This window comes from Felis catus, chromosome E2, assembly GCF_018350175.1.
Source record: "Felis catus isolate Fca126 chromosome E2, F.catus_Fca126_mat1.0, whole genome shotgun sequence".
Taxonomy (NCBI): domain Eukaryota; kingdom Metazoa; phylum Chordata; class Mammalia; order Carnivora; family Felidae; genus Felis; species Felis catus.
This window is the reverse complement of record NC_058382.1, coordinates 6129942-6147612: the sequence shown is the minus strand read 5'-3', so window position 1 is coordinate 6147612 and position 17671 is coordinate 6129942. Positions and strand designations below refer to the sequence as shown.

General features: G+C 46.8%; 1 protein-coding gene and 1 long non-coding RNA gene across 4 annotated transcripts in view; one reads left to right on the top strand and one right to left on the bottom strand.

Annotated features, from left to right (window-relative positions):
- Positions 1–8972: 8972 nt before the first annotated feature.
- LOC109494601 lies at positions 8973–12607 on the bottom strand. Its single transcript, XR_002149575.3, has 2 exons — positions 12448–12607; positions 8973–9167 (listed from the first exon to the last, which is right to left on the bottom strand). It is a non-coding gene; the product is annotated as an uncharacterized LOC109494601 (long non-coding RNA).
- Positions 12608–12644: 37 nt separating this feature from the next.
- LOC102902178 (zinc finger protein 160-like) overlaps positions 12645–17671 on the top strand; it is a 30764-nt gene continuing 25737 nt past the window's right edge. For 2 of the 3 annotated variants that reach the window (XM_023244968.2, XM_045046267.1), the window contains exons 1-2: positions 12648–12758; positions 16685–16779. In XM_023244968.2, coding sequence (XP_023100736.2) covers positions 16747–16779 — 33 coding nt within the window. In that variant the 5' untranslated portion in view covers positions 12648–12758; positions 16685–16746. Of the gene's footprint in view, positions 12759–16684; positions 16780–17671 lie in introns of all 3 variants that reach the window. The other variant, XM_045046266.1, reaches the window with a different exon arrangement.

Here is a 17671-nt window from a genome sequence, read left to right as displayed (position 1 = left end):
TTATAAACTACATCTGCAGGGGTTTCACTTTAAAAAAAGAGGGGGGAAAAAGCTTATTCTCATCAGCTTATTTCTCTGATAAGGCAAAAGAAACTTTCTCTCACTTGAGAATAGGCAATTCTGTACTGACACCCAACAAAATGGCATTGCTTTTTCTATTCCCCGTTCACCCAGGAGGCCAAAATCAGCACTGAGCTCAGTTCTGAAGATTTCATAGGGACCAGACCTGGGATATGAGGCGTGGCTAAAGGCATACGATAATTTGGGTTACCAACCACTGGTTTAAAATGAACATTAGGGGCGCCTGGGTGGCGCAGTCGGTTAAGTGTCCGACTTCAGCCAGGTCACGATCTCGCGGTCCGTGAGCTCGAGCCCCGCGTCAGGCTCTGGGCTGATGGCTCAGAGCCTGGAGCCTGCTTCCGATTCTGTGTCTCCCTCTCTCTCTGACCCTCCCCCGTTCATGCTCTGTCTCTCCCTGTCTCAAAAAAAAAAATAAAATAAAAATAAAATGAACATTAACTTTAAAAAAAAACGAGAAAAAACTAGTAACTTTTAAAAAATCGTTCTAAATTGTCTTGTTATAATTTATAATTGTTGAACCATTTTCAACTGTGAAAAGGAAAGCTTTATTTTAAAGAGAAAGAGAACACAAATAGGGGACAGAGAGGGGCAGAGGGCGAGAGAGAATCTCAAGCAGTTTCCACTTTCAGCACAGACAGGGCTCAGGGTTCGGTCCTACCACCCTGGATCACGACCGGAGTGGAAATCAAGTCAGAGGCTCAACCTACTATGGCAGCCAGCCGCCCCCCAAAACAAAAGCATCTTAATTTCCAACATAAGTGTCCCCCACAACTTTAAACTTTTACCCTAAAACTGTTTAAAACATTAACTTGAGATAGGAGGCAACGCCGCTCCACAGAAGACACTCAAACGTTTCCAAACCCAGAAAACAGACCAGCTAGAAGAGAGAACCCGAGGACGCAAAGCCCAGGCCCCGCCCCCGGAACGAAAGCGCTTCACTAGAGGCTCCGCCCCCACATCGCCCCACCCTCTCGCAATTCCGGCGTAGGCCTCGCCTTTCCGCTCTCCGCCCCGGGGCCCCGCCCCCTCGTCGGCTTCGTCCCGCCCTCTCACGATACCTGCGTTAGCCTCGCCTCCTCACGCCCCGCCCCCTAACGCTCGCACCATGCCCAGGCCCCGCCCCCTCCCCGGCCTCTTCACTGAGAGCGCGCAGGTTTCTGTAGACCTGGAAGCGGGTGGCGCGGGTTAAAGGTCCTGTTACGCTGCGTGAGTTTCCGTCTTTCCAGTTTAAACCCGCTGTTCGTAGGGTCCTCTCCTCTGTTGCCACGGTCTGGGCGTCTTTAGGGGCCGTGAAATCCCTACACCCGCCCCTGCACCCCAAGTAAATTCAGACGTCGCTTTGGGAGGCCGGGGACGCGTCCCTTTAGGTTTAAAATCGCAGCGAGGCTGGTCCCTTCCCTCAGCACTGCCGTGCTCGGTCCGCGCAGACGCCGGCTTTCCCGTCCGTGTCCTGCTGGAACCCTCTTCGAAGTCTGCCGCCCGCCCCAGGCGCCTAAAGCCCCCTCCCGCGAGGTGGATTTATTTCCTTGGCGCCCCACAGCCTCCCTTTCTCGGCCCCTGCGGAGAGGCCGCGTGCTCTTCCGGGTCCTGGGATTCTTCAGGTCTCCCCCCGCTTCTAGAACACCGCCCCTCTGATCGCTCCTCAGGCTCCCTCTCCCCCAGTCACATCTTCCCCCGACCCCGCGCTGGGAGAGGTGACCTGGGCCTGCCTAGTGACACCAGCGTTCTTCCATCCCAAACGCCTCGCCCCTGGAGAATGTGCTCCTTCCAGGAGGCGGGCATCTGACTCCATCCCATTCCTGGGTGAGAGGAATCAGGAGAGACAGACCCAGTGAGAGAATTCCAGAAAAATGAAAGAGAAAAGTGAGGGAGAACCACGAACAACTGGCAAAGCGGAGGACGCGTGAGGGGGTGGCAGACTTAAAAAGTAAAAGAGGGGCGCCTGGGTGGCGCAGTCGGTTAAGCGTCCGACTTCAGCCAGGTCACGATCTCGCGGTCCGTGAGCTCGAGCCCCGCGTCGGGCTCTGGGCTGATGGCTCCGAGCCTGGAGCCTGTTTCCGATTCTGTGTCTCCCTCTCTCTCTGCCCCTCCCCCGTTCATGCTCTCTCTCTCTCTGTCCCAAAAATAAAAATAAAAGTTGAAAAAAAAATTAAGAAAAAAAAGTAAAAGAATCAACTGCAAAGGCAGCAGGGGGAGAAAAGGAGATGGAGAAAAGCGGGATCTCTAGATAGATGAAGGGGAAGACAGAACAGTGAGAGGGGGCGGGAAGTGGGAGCAGGAGCAACAAAGGGAGAGGCGCTTCAGACCGACGGTGGAGAGAGGGTACATGAGTTGGAGCCATGGCAGACCAGCGTGGTGCTGGGACAGAAAGAAGGAACCGCGGATGAGGAGAGGAGGAGAGACTGCAGGGAAGCAGCGTAGTGAGCTCGGGGTGCCAGAAAGCGGGGGGGGGGGGGGGGGGGGGCGCAGTGGGTGTTGTAACAGAGGTAGCCCCAACCTAATAGGGAGAGCAGAGACAGGTGGGGGACGAAGGAGGCAGAAATACTTGGGAACAATCAGGTTGGGGAGAAAGCAACAGGAGGGGAAACAGGTTGCAGAGTGGGGCAGAAGAGATGTGAGAGAAGGAATCCAGAAAGGGGAGAAAGCGGGACAGGAGAGGGGAACAGAGTGAGAGACATCCAAGGGGAAACCAGACACAGTCCCCTGCCCCCACCAAAAAAAGTGAGAGTGTCAAAGAAAAAAAAAAATCACTGGTGCCTGTTAAAGATGGTAAGGCAGGGTTTATTCAGGACCAGCCTCCGGACAGGTGTAGGGACCACAGCAATAGGATACAGAGTGGGGGAGACAGATTGGGCTCAACTCTGAATACACCGTGGGCAAGTGGGAATTTAAGAGGCAAGGGGGGGGGGGTTACTGCATGGAAAATCGCCAAGAGGGAGCATCAGGGCTACGTGTGGTTCTGGCTAAGCAGACCAAGTAGGATTCTTGCTGAGGACAGGCCAGGGTGATCAGACATCGCCTGGGGAGTAGTGGGGGACAAGGAACCTGATCAGACACAGAGGGTGGGAGGTTCTGGTTAAACTCCGGGTTCTTGCCAAAGCTGGTTTTATAAGGAAGTGCACAGATGGGCCCAGGAGAAGATTCAGGGGTCTGGCTCAAGTTTGGTGAAGCAAAGAATCTTTGCCAAGAGACAGAGTGAAAGAAATGGAGAGAGAGATACAGAATAAGGGAAACATCCTAGTGAAGAAAGAGGGTGTACCTGGATCCAGGTGAGTGGTAAGGTTGGATATGGATGATTAAGTTGTTATATTGACTTGTGACTTTATAACCTAAGAAACTGAAGTTTGTTTAAATTATACAGATAATGGGGTAGCCTGGTTGGCTCAGTCGGTTAAGCGTCCGACTTTGGCTCAGGTCTGATCTCAGTTTGTGAGTAAGTCCCGCGTTGGCTTCTGTGCTGACAGCTCGGAGCCTGGAGCCTGCTTCGGATTCTGTGTCTCCCTCATTCTCTCTGCCCCTCCCCTACTCACAAAAAAAATTTCTGTCTCTCTCAAAAATAAATAAACATTAAAAAAAATAAATTGTACAGATAAGGATGAGGCTTATAAAACAGTCTAAAAGGCTTGAGGAGGGGCGCTTGGGTGGCTCAGTTGGTTAAACGTCTGACTCTTGATTTCAGCTCAGGTCATGATCTCCAGTTTTTTGAGTTCGAGCCCCACGTCAAGCAGGATTCTAAATATAAGATACTACATTATATTTGTAAATGTTTTATTGTATAAGATGAAGAAAAAAATTTGATGTTTACTTAACATGAGAGGAGGAACATGCGGTTTCTAAAATTCTTTCAAGATGTTGGAGGCGGGGGGCGCCTGGGTGGCTCAGTCAGTTAAGCATCCAACTTAGCCTCAGGTCATGATCTCAAGGTTTGTGAGTTCAAGCCCCACATTGGGCTCTCTGCTGTCAGTGCACAGCCCACTTTGGATCCTGTTCCCCACTCCCCTGCCCTTCAGCACCCCCCCCCCCCCGTGCACATGTGCACACTCTCTGAAAAAAAAAACCCAAACATTAAAAAAAACAAAAAACGAGGCACCTGGGTGAGGCAGTTGGTTAAGGCAGTTGGTTAAGTGTCTGACTCTTGATTTTGGCTCAGGTCATGATCTCGCGGTTCGTGGGTTCATGGATTCGCGTCCTGCATTGGCCTTTGTGCTGACAGTGCAGAGCCTGCTTGGGTGTCTCTCTCTCTCCCTCTCTCTCTCTCTCTCTCTGCTCCTCCCCCCACTGGTGGGTGCTCGCTCCCTCTCTCCAAAAAAATAAATCAACATTAAAAAAACTAAAAAAAAAAAAAAAAAGGTAGGGTGCAAATGTTAGAAGACACGCCCTTCCGGATCTGCCTCCCCAGGCCCCTGTCTGTCCTCCTCCCCTGCTGGTCTCCTCACCCCACTGCTGCCATGCAGGCCTCTTCCCCTCTCCTGGGGCCAGGCTTGCTCCTGCCTGAGGGCCTCCCAGGGCCTGTCCCTCTGCCTGGAACTGTGTGGCCCTTCATAGGCGGGTGGCAAACACGCTCCCTCCCCTGGGTCCTCGTTCTGATGCCACCTTCTCAGCGGAGCCTCTCGGACCCCCTCCCGGAGAGTCCCTTCAAATGGCCAAGGGGAGACAGGGCCTGATCTCAGTCCTAGTTAAAGTGCCTCGGGGGTTTCTGATGTGTCTCCAGCGCTGAGCACCAAGGCTGTGGTGCTGCATGTCTGAGGCTGACATCAGCCTCTGACCCAGGGAGAGGTGAGGGGGCCCCTGCTCTGCATGGGGTGTGATCGGGGCGGGCCTGTGACCTGCAGGGGAGGGTCAGGTCCCGCCCAGGTCCCCACTGATGCCGTGTGTGGGGGGCTTCACCAGGGTGGGAGCCGGTTCTGAAGAAGAAGGGTGGGAAGGTCACTTGCTGGCCTCTGGAGGAGTCCACTGTCCCGGGGCACCCCCCGTGTTTTCACACGGAGAGGCCTTCCCGTGTGAGGCTGCAGGACGGGAAGGACCCAGACTGACTCAAAGCATTAAGCTGCGTTTTCTTGACACTTAGGGTTGAATTCCCAAGCCTGATCCTGCCTGAGGAAGAATCCTGGAAAGGGAGGAAGAGCAAAGGAAAGGAGTCGGGAATGGCCGTCTGTCAGGTGAAGTCGTATCCTGGGTCGATTTCCTGTCTCTCATTCCTGCAAGGCCCTTCTTGGACTTGCCAACCTTGTCTGAGTCTGAAGTGTTTGTCCACACTCCCCCAGGCCTTCCCCGGTCCCTCTCCTCTGCACTTAGATTCCAGCTCGTAGTGACCCAGGGATCGGAGCCTGTGAGGGGGCTGCACTGGGCACATCCTGAGGGGCTTCGCAGCAGGCGAGTGGAGACGGGTGGTGTCAGTGTGGCTGGGCTGCAGGGGGTGTTTAGGGGCCGCCTCTGGACACACTGTAGGCTCTCTGTCGACCAGGATGAAAGAAGCCGTGTGTGGAAGTCCTGGATTCATGTGTAGGAAGAGTTGGAAGATTCTGGAAAAGGAGACCGATGGGGGGGAAATCTGGGCCAGTAAAGAAAGAATATTATTTTTAGTACATTGCTTTAGTTCTCCTGCCTCAGCGACCACCTTGGGCAAAGTTGCAATCCTGTCATCCATGAACGTAACACACCAGGTCTTTGACTCTCTCCCCTCCCTTCTTTTTTTCTTTCCTTCTTTTCTCTTGTATTGCTCCCTCCTCAGGCATCCTTTGCAGTGTTTAATTGCTGGAGGCCTGGCTGGCCCCTTTTCTCAGCCTTAATTTAGAGGAAATTGTCCAGTCTTGGTCATGCTATTTGGTGAAATAGTCTGCTTAAATACATGGCTTTTTTTTCTTCTTCAAGTTTTTTGCATGATTGTTGTTTTATTTTTATTTTTTTAATGTTTATTCATTTTTGAGAGAGAGACAGAGTATTAGCAGGAGAGGGGCAGAGAAAGAGGGAGACACAGAATCCGAAGCAGGCTCCAGGCTCTGAGCTGTCAGCACAGAGCCCTACACGAGGCTTGCACCAATGAACCGCGAGATCATGACCTGAGCCAAAGTCGGTCGCTTAACCGAGCCACCCTGGTGCCCCTGTACCTTTCATTTCTGTGACTTCCTTATTTTATAACTGGAAGATTTTACCTCTTCATCCCCTACACCTATTTTGCGCATTGCCTACCTCCTCCCCTCTGGTAACCACCAATTTGTTGTCTGTATTTACGAGTCTATTTCTATCTTTTTGTTTGTGCATATTATTTTGTTTTTTACATTCCACATATAAGTGGAGTCATATAGTATTTGTCTTTTTCTCTCCAACTTAGTTCACTTACCATAATACCCTATATGCTATTCACGTTGTACAAATGATGAGACTTCATTCTTTTTTATGTCTGACTAATAATTTTCCATTGAATATGTATACCACATCTTCATCTATTCCCCTATCCATGGACACTTGGGCTGCTTCCGTATCTGGGCTGTTGTAAATAATACTGCAGTAAATCTAGGGGTGCCTTTATGTTTTTAAATTAGTGTTTTTGTTTTCATTGGGTAAATATTCAGTAGTGGGTTTATAGGATCACAGGGTATTTCTTTTTTTAATATTTTGAGGAACCTCCATACTGTTTTCCACAGTGGCTGCATTAATTTACATTCCCACTCACAGGGCACAGGATTCCTTTCTCTATGTCCTCTCCAATTCTTTTTATCTTTTGACTTTTTGATAATTGCCTTCCTAACAGGTGTGATGTAATATCTCATGGTGGTTTTGATTTGCATTTCCTTGATGACTGGTGATGTTGAGCATCTTTTCATGTATCTGTTGGCCATTTGTATGTCTTTGGGAAAATGTCTATTCATGTCCTCTGTCCATTTTTTTTCAATGTTTGTTTACTTTTTGAGAAAGACAGAGACAGACAGAGCATGAGTGGGGGAGGGGTGGAGAGAGGGAGACACAGAATCCAAAGCAGGCTCCAGATTCTGAACTGTCAGCACAGAGCCTGGAGCCGGAAGTGGGGCTCGAACTCCCCAACTGTGAGACCATGACCTGAGCTGAAGTTGGATGCTTAACCGATTGGATTGAGCCATCCAGGCACCCCAGTCCTCTGTCCATTTTTTTAATCATTGTGTTTATTTTTCCTTTTGGTTTGTTTTGCTATTGAGTTTCATAAGTTCTTACATATTTTGGATATTAACACCTTGTCATCTTGAGCATTTGCAAATATTTACTCCTATTTCATAGGTTGACTTTTAATTTTATTGACTGTTTCTTTGCTGTGCAGAAGGTTTTTAGTGTGATCTGGTCTTATTTTTGTTTTTGTTTTTGACACTTTTGTTTTCAATTCTAAACAATCATTGCCAAAATCAATATTAAGGAACTTTCCCCCTTTATTTTCTTCTAGGAGTTTTATAGTTTCGTAATTTACATTTAGTCTTTAATCCGTTTTGGGTTGATTTTTGAGTATGTTGTAAGGTAAGGGTTGTTTCGTTCTTGTGCACATAGACCTCCAGTTTTCCCTACACCATTTATTGAAGAGACTATCCTTTCCCAATTATGTGGTTGTTAAAAATTAGTTGAGTGTGGAAACAACAAGTGCTGGTGAAGATATGAAGAAAAGGAGCCCTCTTGCACTGTTGGTAGGAATGCAAACTGGTGCAGCCACTCTGGAGAACAGTATGGGGGTTCCCCACAAAGTTAAAAATAGAATGACCCTATTACCCAGTAATCACACTACTGGGTATTTGCCGAAAAAATACAAAAGCACTAATTCAAAAGGATACATGCACCCCTACCTAAGTTTTTAGAAGCATTATTTACAAGAGCCAAGATATGGAAGCTGCTCAAATGTCCATGGACAGAAGAATGAATAAAGACAATGTGGATGTGGTATATAGATACAATGGTATTTTATTCAGCCATAAAAAAGAATGAAATCTTGCCATTTGTGACAATATGGATGGCACTAAAGAGTATAATGCTAAGCAAAATGAGTCAGTCAGAGAAAGGCTGTTATGCCCAGAATTCGTGATCCCCAAAGACCACCAGGGAGTGGAGTCCGATGCAAAAGCAAAGAGCCTTTATTCGAGCTAGCTTGAGCTCAATCCTCTATCTGCACCGACACAGCGGTGAGATACCGGGGAGAGAGAGTGAGTTTCAAAAGGACAAAGGTTTTATTGGGGCCTAGGGGCAGTTGGTGAGGTAATGTCTGTGGCCTCAGCCGATTGTCTGGGGGAAGGGTTGGAGTCCTGTTATGCAGGTCGCTGGGTGTGTTTTGATCGGGAAGTTTGAACGGGTTAGCGGGAGGTTACTCAAGGGGAGGAGGCGTGGTCAAGGTGAAGGACACAGAACCAGATGGAGTTGGCCGGCGTAGGCCCGCCCATTCAGGCAAGTACTATACGATTTTACTCATATGTGGAACTTAATAAGCAAAACAAACGAGCAAAGGGGAAAAAAAGAGACAATCCAAGAAACAGACTCTTAACTATTGAGAACAAAGATCAAAATTGAAACATCAGGATTTATATTGGAGAGCGATCTTGCAAAGGTAGTTTGTGATAAGGCTTTGTTTCAAACATCCATGCTTTTGGTGTCAGAGAATCATAGGGGAGAGGAACCATACATCTGTACTGAACCTGGAAAAGACCTTGGAGCAAAGGTGGGTTCTCAGGATTGACAACGAATTCATACTTCCAATGTAATGGAACATGTTAATTTTCTTAATTGTCACAACAGACTCGACATCAGAATATTTTTACAAAGAATAAGTCTTTCTTCAAGATTAATCTGAGATATCCCATACTGCAGAATAAATAGAAGTCAAAATATGTTAAAACTCACGGCATGATAGATAGCAAAAGAACAAATATGTGGAGATGGCCAAATAATTTTATGAGGTATTTTATTCAATTTTTTGAGGTTTCTTTAGAAGGCTGCTCCATTATCTAGGAGTTTCAACCTGACATTTGGATTCTGGTGATAGGCTTTTCTCACTGGCCTTTTGTCATGGTCTCTGGGACAGAATTACAAAGATGGAAGGTCCTACTTCATTAGCTGAGGTTCATTCATATTTTTGTTCCCTGAAAGAACAAGGATACTTCCTTTTAAAAGTAAATATTATCTTGGGGCACCTGGGTGACCCAGTCCATTAAGTGTCCAACTTCAACTTAGGTCATGATCTCCTAGTTGGTGAGTTCAAGCCCCACATCAGAGCCTGGAACCTGCTTCGGATTCTGTGTCTCCCTCCCTCTCTCTCTCTCTGCCCCTCCCTTGCTTGTGCTCTTTCTCTCTCAAATAAACATTTAAAAACAAATAAATAAAATTAAATATTTTCTGAATTAGGGAGGATGTGGGGTGGCAGAGAATACTGTAAAACGATGCAGTTAAGCCCTTGGGTTTATTGTGTTCAGGGAGCCTTTCTCCAGACAGACTCCATGTGGTTTATAGGAAAGGAATGCTTTACCAAATGACCATGAAATAAAGCAGGTCAAGACACTGGGAGATTGGGATTTATATGGGAAGATAGGAATAGGTTACTAGGGACTGATTATGTGGTAGAAATAATACAGGAGACATGGTGGCTACATTGTCCTTTGGATGTTAATAGCTGTTTTATTTCAAGAATTAGTGAAGGGGCACCTAGGTGGCTCAGTTGGTTGAGTATCTGACTTCGGCTCAGGTCATGATCTCATGGCTTGTGAGTTCGAGCCCTGAGTCGGGCTCTGTGCTGACAGCTCAGAGCCTGGAGCCTGCTTCGGATTCTGTGTTTCCCTTTCTTTCTGTCCCTCCCCTGCTCATGCTGTCTTTCTCCTTCAAAAATAAATAAACATTAAAAAATTAATGAAAATGAATCTTATTTTTGACAATTGAAGAGAGAACAGTTATCAGGAGAGCTTAATCGAAAGAACCAATATAATTCATGCAGGTGTATGATTCACACTTAACTGATGGTATAACTTTTTTTTTTTTAAGGTCATTTATTTGTTTTGAGAGAGAGACAGCGCAAGCAGGGAAGGGGAAGAGAGAGGGAGAGAGAGAGAATCCCAAGTAGGCTCTGCACCATCAGTGCAGAGCCCGATGCAGGGCTTGGACTCACAAACTGTGAAACCATGACCAGAGCTGAAACCAAGAGTCAGATACTCAACCAACTGAGCCACCCAGGTGACCCTGCTGGTATAACTTTTCTACTTTTTTTTTCCTTCCAGATTTAATGAAGTATAATTATCAAATAAAATTGTATGATATTTATTTTTTTAAATTTTTTTTACAACGTTTTTATTTATTTTTGGGACAGAGAGAGAGACAGAGCATGAATGGGGTAGGGGCAGAGAGAGGGAGACACAGAATAGGAAACAGGCTCCAGGCTCCGAGCCATCAGCCCAGAGCCTGACGCGGGGCTCGAACTCACGGACCGCGAGATCGTGACCTGGCTGAAGTCGGATGCTCAACCAACTGCGCCACCCAGGCGCCCCAATTGTATGATATTTAAATGTACATTGTGATGATTTGATATATGTATAGATTTTAAAAGGATTTTCCCCATGTAGTTGTCACATCTATTACTTTACATATTTATTGTGTGTGTGTGTGTGTGTGTGTGTGTGTGTGAACATTTAAGTTCTCTAAGATTTCACGTATATAATAGAATGTAGTTGCCATGTCCTACATGAATTCCTTAGTCTTTATTAGTTTTAGAACTGAAAGCTTGTACCCTTTTATCAACCTCTCTGTGTTTCCCGCACCCCCCAGTCCTGGCAACCACTTTTCTAGTCAGTGTTTCTATGAAGTTGATTTAATTAAATAATGGGTTTCTCTCTCTCTCTCTCTCTCTCTCTCTCTCTCTCTCTCTCTCTCTCTCTCTCTCTTTTTAAGTTTATTTATTAAGTAATCTCTGCACCCAACCTGGGGCCTGAACTCACAACCTCTGAGATCAAGAGTTGCATGCTCTAAGAACTGAGCCAGCCTGGCGCCCCTTATTGATTTCTTTATAAGTCAATGCATTTGAAGGAAGGAGCAGTCATATCTTTCACTTTTGGCAGGCAAAAACCCTGTCCAGCTAGGTCCTCAAACTAATGGGATTGCTTCTGGGATTCTGCGCCAGTGGGCCTGAAGCCAGGTCACATAGCTCGTACCTCATCCTGTGTTATGGAGGGGCACTGTGTCACTGCATCTTTTAAAAATGGGATAAAAAGAATAAAATAAAAATGGGATGATAGATCTTCTTTTATTCATATGTGTGCTATGTCAAGACATTCTGCTCAATTTTACCTGAAAGTATTTTAAATATGCTAATTTCCCTATCTAAACGTATTTTGATTGACTGTCAGTTTGACGTGGTTGAAATCTTCCATATGCAGGGTGAGAGAAAACACATCTGTAGTAGATGTTAACAGATACTGCCAGAAAAATTATTCAGGGTAGAAGTTTGTTGGATGTTTTATAACCTAGTTTTACTTTCCTTAGGGTTCATATTAAAGAGCATACACTTCCCTGCTGGGTGCCTTTAGAAATATTGCAAAATTGATTATTCTTTAAGTGAAAATCGCTAAGACTACATATGTTACAAGCTTTGTAAACATTTAGAAAGCAAAGAACTAAAATATACAATTTGTAAATAAAAAACCTTGTACTTTGAGAAGGTATGTGTAGTGATTTTGAAATTATATTTAGATACTGATTTAAGTATATTATGATGTAAAGTTAAATTCAGGTATTTGAAGGTAAGTCATCTCAAGCGTGTAACAGAATAAATTGTTATAACAAACATAAACGACAACAAGGCAATTTATAACATTTTTAAAAAAGTTAGTGTTCTTCCTAAAGCAGTGGTTGGCAACCCAAATTATATATGCCTTCGCCCTCCACGCCTCTTTCCTCTGGTCTCGTCCCTATGCAAGTCTTCGGAACTGAGCACAGCGTTGAGTTTGGCCTCTTGGGTGATTGGGGAATTGAAAAAGCAATGCCATTTTTGTTGGGTGTCCGTATGGAATTGCCCTTTCTCTCCAGGGAGTTTTGAATTTTGCATTCTAGTTTGTAAGCCCGACACAAACAGCTCCAGCTGTGTAATTAAACTACTTAAATTGATCCTAACTACAGGAAATGTTCCTGCACCCACCACGTCCCCACAGACCACCAGGATCCCAGTTCCCTGGCCCCCAAATTGCTTCAGCTTCACGGGCTTTTACCTTAAAACTGTTAGAGACCGTGAAATAAGCAGGAAGCAAGGCTGCTCCTGGAGATATTTCAAGAATCATTTTTATACCTGGCAGAGGCACCTTGGGAGCGAGGGGAGGGACACCCGCCATATACCTGCCGCCTCGCGGTACCTGCCCCCTCGCCGTACCTGCCCCCTCACCGTACCTGCCCCCTTGTGGTCTAGCCTCCTTCCACGCTCCGCCCCCTGACGGGCTCTCCGAAGCCCGGCCCCCTCTCCAGCTTCGTCCCGCTCCTGCGGAGGCCTCACCTCCCTTCGGGTCCCGCCCCTCACCGGCTCTGTCCTGCCCCCATCGCGGTACCTGCTGAGGCCTCACCACTTCACGCCCCGCCCCTGGCGGCCACGCCCCGCTTAGGCCCCTCCCACACACGGCCCCTTTGTCTTTTTATTGCACGCGCCCTCAGGTTCCTGTAGAGCCGGAAGCGGATAGCGCGGAGCAAAAGTTTCGCTGTTGAGTGTGAGTTTCCGTCTTTATAGTTTAAACCTGCTCTTTGCAGTCCCCTCTCCTCCAAAGCCGGGGTCTGGGTATCGCTACGGGTCTTAAAATCCCCGCATTCGCCAGCGCACCCCAAGTAAATTCAAATGTCACATTGGGAGGCCGGGGGCGCGTCCCTTTCTGTTTTAAATCGCAGCTAAACTGGCCCCTGTCCCCGGCGTTTCCGCGTTCGGGCCACGCAGACACCGGCTTTCCCGTCCGTGTCCTGCTGGAATTCTCTTCGGAACCCGCCGCCCGCCTCACGTCGTGAAAAGCCCCCTTCCACGCAGTGGATTCCCGCCCCGCCCCAGCCTCGCCCTGTCGGCCCTGCCTGGCAGTCCCTGCAGCCTCTCGGGAGAGGCCGCATCCTCCTCCGGGCCGACGATTCTGGAGAGCCCACCCTTCTGGGGCACCTTCCCCGCCCCCTCTCCTCGCGTCGGCTTCTGTTCCCCAAAACCCCCTCTCCCTGGTCACCTCTTCCCCTGACTCCGCGCTGGGGTGGGTGACTTGGCCTGCCTAGTGACACCCAGTGTATTTCGCCCCAAATTCCTCCCCACTCGAAAACGTGGTTCTTCCAGGAGGCGGTTGTCTTATTTCATCCCACGCCTACTCAATGTGTGATGGAGGGCGATTGGGAGAAAGAAAGCCATTGAAAGAAAACCTAGAGGCAACGTAGAGGATGGGTGAGGGACTTTGCAAAGAGACAGACTAAGACGCGGAAGTAGCAGGTGGAAAAAGTAGAAGTGTGAGGAAAGCCCGGTCTCCAGGGAGATGAAGGAGAGCAAAATGGAAGGGCCCTCGTTCAGAGTAGGAGTGGAGGCAACAATGGTGAGGCACGTCAGAGGGAGGAGAGGACTAAAGAGTTAAAGTCGTGGCCAACAGAGGAAGGTGTAGTTGAGACAGAGGAAAGAGGTGACAAGAGAGCGGAGCAAGAAACCAGAATGGAAGTATAGCTACCTGGGGGTGCCAGAGAGTGGGGACCAAGGGAGTATAACAGAGAAAGAAGAGAGGAATATAACGGAGAGCAGGGAAAGAGCGCAGGTGGGACAAGAAAGAGGCTGAAATGCATGGAGACTGGGGACAATCGGTAGGACTGGGGAGAAATAAAAACAAGAGGGGAAACACGTGCACAATGGGACAGACTAGGTGTGAGGGAAGGAATCCAGAGGACAGAAAGAGGATAACAGACTGAGCAGAAACCCAGGGGGGAAACAGAAAAAAAAAAAAAAAAAAAAGAGAAACACAGAAGATAGAATAAGAGGAAAGTACATCTTAGTGAAAAGAGAGGGTGGGCCTGAATCCAGATGGGTCTGCGTTAATTGGTTATAGATGATTAAGTTGTGAAATACTGATTTGGGGCTTTACCATCTAATACGTTTAAAGTTTGTTTAAATCGTATGGATGAGGACGAGAACTTCAAAACACCTGCCGTAAGGCTTGTGCGTTTTATATTTATTTGCATCGCAAGATAATTTCCATTTGCAAACCGTATTCAGCCAGTGGGCGGTAACTTAGTCATTTGTGGATCACCCTCTCCCCTTTGCCTGGGTTGGGGAAGGGGAGAAATGCTGGTCACTACATGGTGCCTTTTTATTTATTTATATATACTTTTTAATGTTTTTTTTTTTTTCTTTATTTTGGGGGAGAGAGAGAGAGTGTGTGTGTGCGCGTGCCTGTGCGCACGCGTGGGGGAGAAGCCGAGACGGGGAGAGAGAGTCCCAAGCAGGCTCTGTGCTGTTAGTGTGGAACCCAACTCTGGGCTCTATCTCACTTAACTGTGAGATCGCGACCTGAGCTAAACTCGAGTCCACTGCTTAGGGGATGAGTAGGGACACCTGGGTGGTTCAGTTGGTCAGCGTCCGACTTCAGCTTAGGTCATGATCCCAGGGTCCTTGAATTCTAGCCCGAGCAGGGCCTTCCGCTCTTCTGCTCTTGGTGAGGAGCCTGCCTTGAATCCTCTATCTCCCTCTCGCCCCTCCCCCACTCTTAAGCACTCTTGTGCGCATGCTCTCTCTCAAAAATAAATAAACATCTAAAAAAACTCTTTAAAAAAGAGTCACATGCTTAACCAGCTGAGCTGTCCAGGTGCCCCTACCTGGTGCCTTTTTTTTTTTTTTTAATTTTTTTTTTCCAATGTTTATTTATTTTTTTGGGACAGAGAGAGACAGAGCATGAACGGGGGAGGGGCAGAGAAAGAGGGAGACACAGAATCGGAAACAGGCTCCAGGCTCTGAGCCATCAGCCCAGAGCCCGTCGCGGGGCTCGAACTCACGGACCACGAGATCGTGACCTGGCTGAAGTCGGACGCTTAACCGACTGCGCCACCCAGGCGCCCCAATAATAATAATTGTTTAAAGCTTATTTATTTTGAGAGAGAGAGGAAGAGTAAGAGAGAATCCCAAGCAGGCCCCGCATCACCAGCACAAAGCCTAAGGCAGGGCTCCAGCTCACTCACGGTGAGATCATGACCTGAGTCAGAAGCTCAACCATCTGAGCCACCCAGGTGCCCCTTATATAAATAATTATTAACTTCTGAAATAAGCTTTTGTGGCCTCCTGTACACTCAAGTCAGGTTATTCTTTTTTCAGTATGATATATATTTTTTAAGTTTTTATTTTAATTGCCCAATGTGATATGTTAATTTTGTTTTCACTTTGACCCCAGAATTACTTAGCTTTTTAAAAAAAATTTACATCCAAATTAGTTAGCATATAGTGAAACAATGATTTCAGGAGTAGATTCCTTAATGCCCCTTACTAGCCCATCCTCTCTCCCACAATCCCTCCAGTAACCCTTTGTTTGTTCTCCATACTTAAGAGTCTCTCATGTTTTGTCCCCCTCCCTGTTTTTATATCATTTTTGTTTCCCTTCCCTATGTTCATCTGTTTTGTCTCTTAAAGTCCTCCTATGAGTGAAGTCATATGATTTTTGTCTTTCTCTCACTGATTTCACTTAGCATAATATCCTCCAGTTCCATCCACATAATTGCAAATGGCAAGATTTCATTCTTTTTGATTGCCCAGTAATACTCCGTTGTATATATATGCCACACCTTCTTTATCCATTCATCCATCGATGGACATTTGGGCTCTTTCCATACTCTGGCTATTGTTGATAGTGCTGCTGTAAACATGGGGGTGCATGTGTCCCTTCGAAACAGCACACCTGTATCCCTTGGATAAATGCCTAGTAGTGCAATTGCTGGGTTGTAGGGTAGTTCTATTTTAGTTTTTTGAGGAACCCCCATACTGTTTTCCAGAGTGGCTGCACCAGCTTGCATTCCCAAGAATTATTTAGATTTTTTAAAAAAAATTACAAATTATTTGCCTTTTAAGTCAGTTTCTGGTTTAGATTGAGGAGTGCGTGTTTTCTCCTCCTTATCTTATATATTAGGAAAGTTCTTCAGCAATTGGTACATACTTTTAGGTTGTTTCAGTGAGTACTTAGTGAGGATGCTGATGGTCTTGTAGCCTTTGAAACCTAGTTTAACAGTTGCCTAATGCTCCAATTTCTTCTGTTATGTGATCCCTTAAAACAGTGGGCTGTGAGCTACTACGTCTCTGTGCCCCTCAATTCCATTTTGTCTGCTCTCTGCAAACTGAAGGATGGCTGGGTTGACTTGGAACCTTTCCCAAAAGAGTCCATCTATTTACAATGAAGACATTTGCTCATGAACAAAACAAAACAAAAAACCCTCAACAAAACTGAAATTAAACAAAAATTTGCTCAGAGCTAATTTCTGTAGCTGACCGTCTTTCAGTGTGATCTGCACTAATGGTTATGTTTTTGCAATTATGTATTTTTAAATATTTTACTCTCCCACGTGGTGAGGACTTCCCTGTGTGTGTTTGTGGCACAGAATGGGGTATGGCCATTCTAAGCTTTAAAGAGAATTTTCAACTTTTAAGGTGGGCTTCTAAGAAAGAACCACATTGCCTGAGGGAAGAGGCCCAGAAGAGGAGGAAGAAAAATGAAAGAGGACCCAGGAATGGCGTTTTCTCAGGTAAAGTCATATTCTTGGTCTATGATCCATTTCTCCTTCCTGTTGGCCTTGCGGATCTCTAGAGTACTCTTGACACGTGCCCGTCCACACTCCCCCAGGCCTTCCCCCAGTCCCCCTCGTCTCCATTTAGATTCCAGCTCATGGTAACCCAGTGACACGGAACCTGTGACTAGGCTTGGCCACATGCTGATGGGCTCACGCTCAGGCAGCGGTTGTTTAGGGGCCACGTCTGGATGCACTGTTAGCCGTCTGTAAGCCGGGGTAAAAGAAGCGGCGCGTGGAATCCTGTATTAATGTCCACACGTACCTGGAAACTTCTAGAAAAACAGACCAATAGCGAGCAGTCTGCCCACTTTTACACTACATTTGAAGCTGAACAAGTGTGGGTCACTGCCTTTAAGATATTAATGATGGGAATGGAATGGAAAGAGTTTTATTCATCATGAGTTTTAAAATATGAAATCAACCTTTCTGAATTTGGATGGCTTTTATTTCTTTTCCTTGATCATTTCTCTGGCTAGGATTTCCAGTACTCTGATGAACGGAAATGCTGAGAGTGCGGACCCTTGCTGCCGCCTTCTTTTTTTTTTTCGTAAAAAAATTTGTTTTAATTTATTCATTTTTGAGAGACAGACCGTGAGTGGGGAAGGGGCAGAGAGTGAGGGAAACACAGAATCTGAAGCAGGCTCCAGGCTCTGACCTGCAGCACAGAGCTTGATATGGCGCTCGAACTCATGGACTGTAAGATCATGCATGACCTGAGCCAAAGTCGGACGCTCAACCGACTGAGCCCCCCCGGGCGCCCCTGCCTTCTTCTTTATCTTAGAGGAAAACTTTCAGTCTCTCACCATTGGGTAGGCTGGTTGTGTGCTTTTTGTATATGACTTTGATT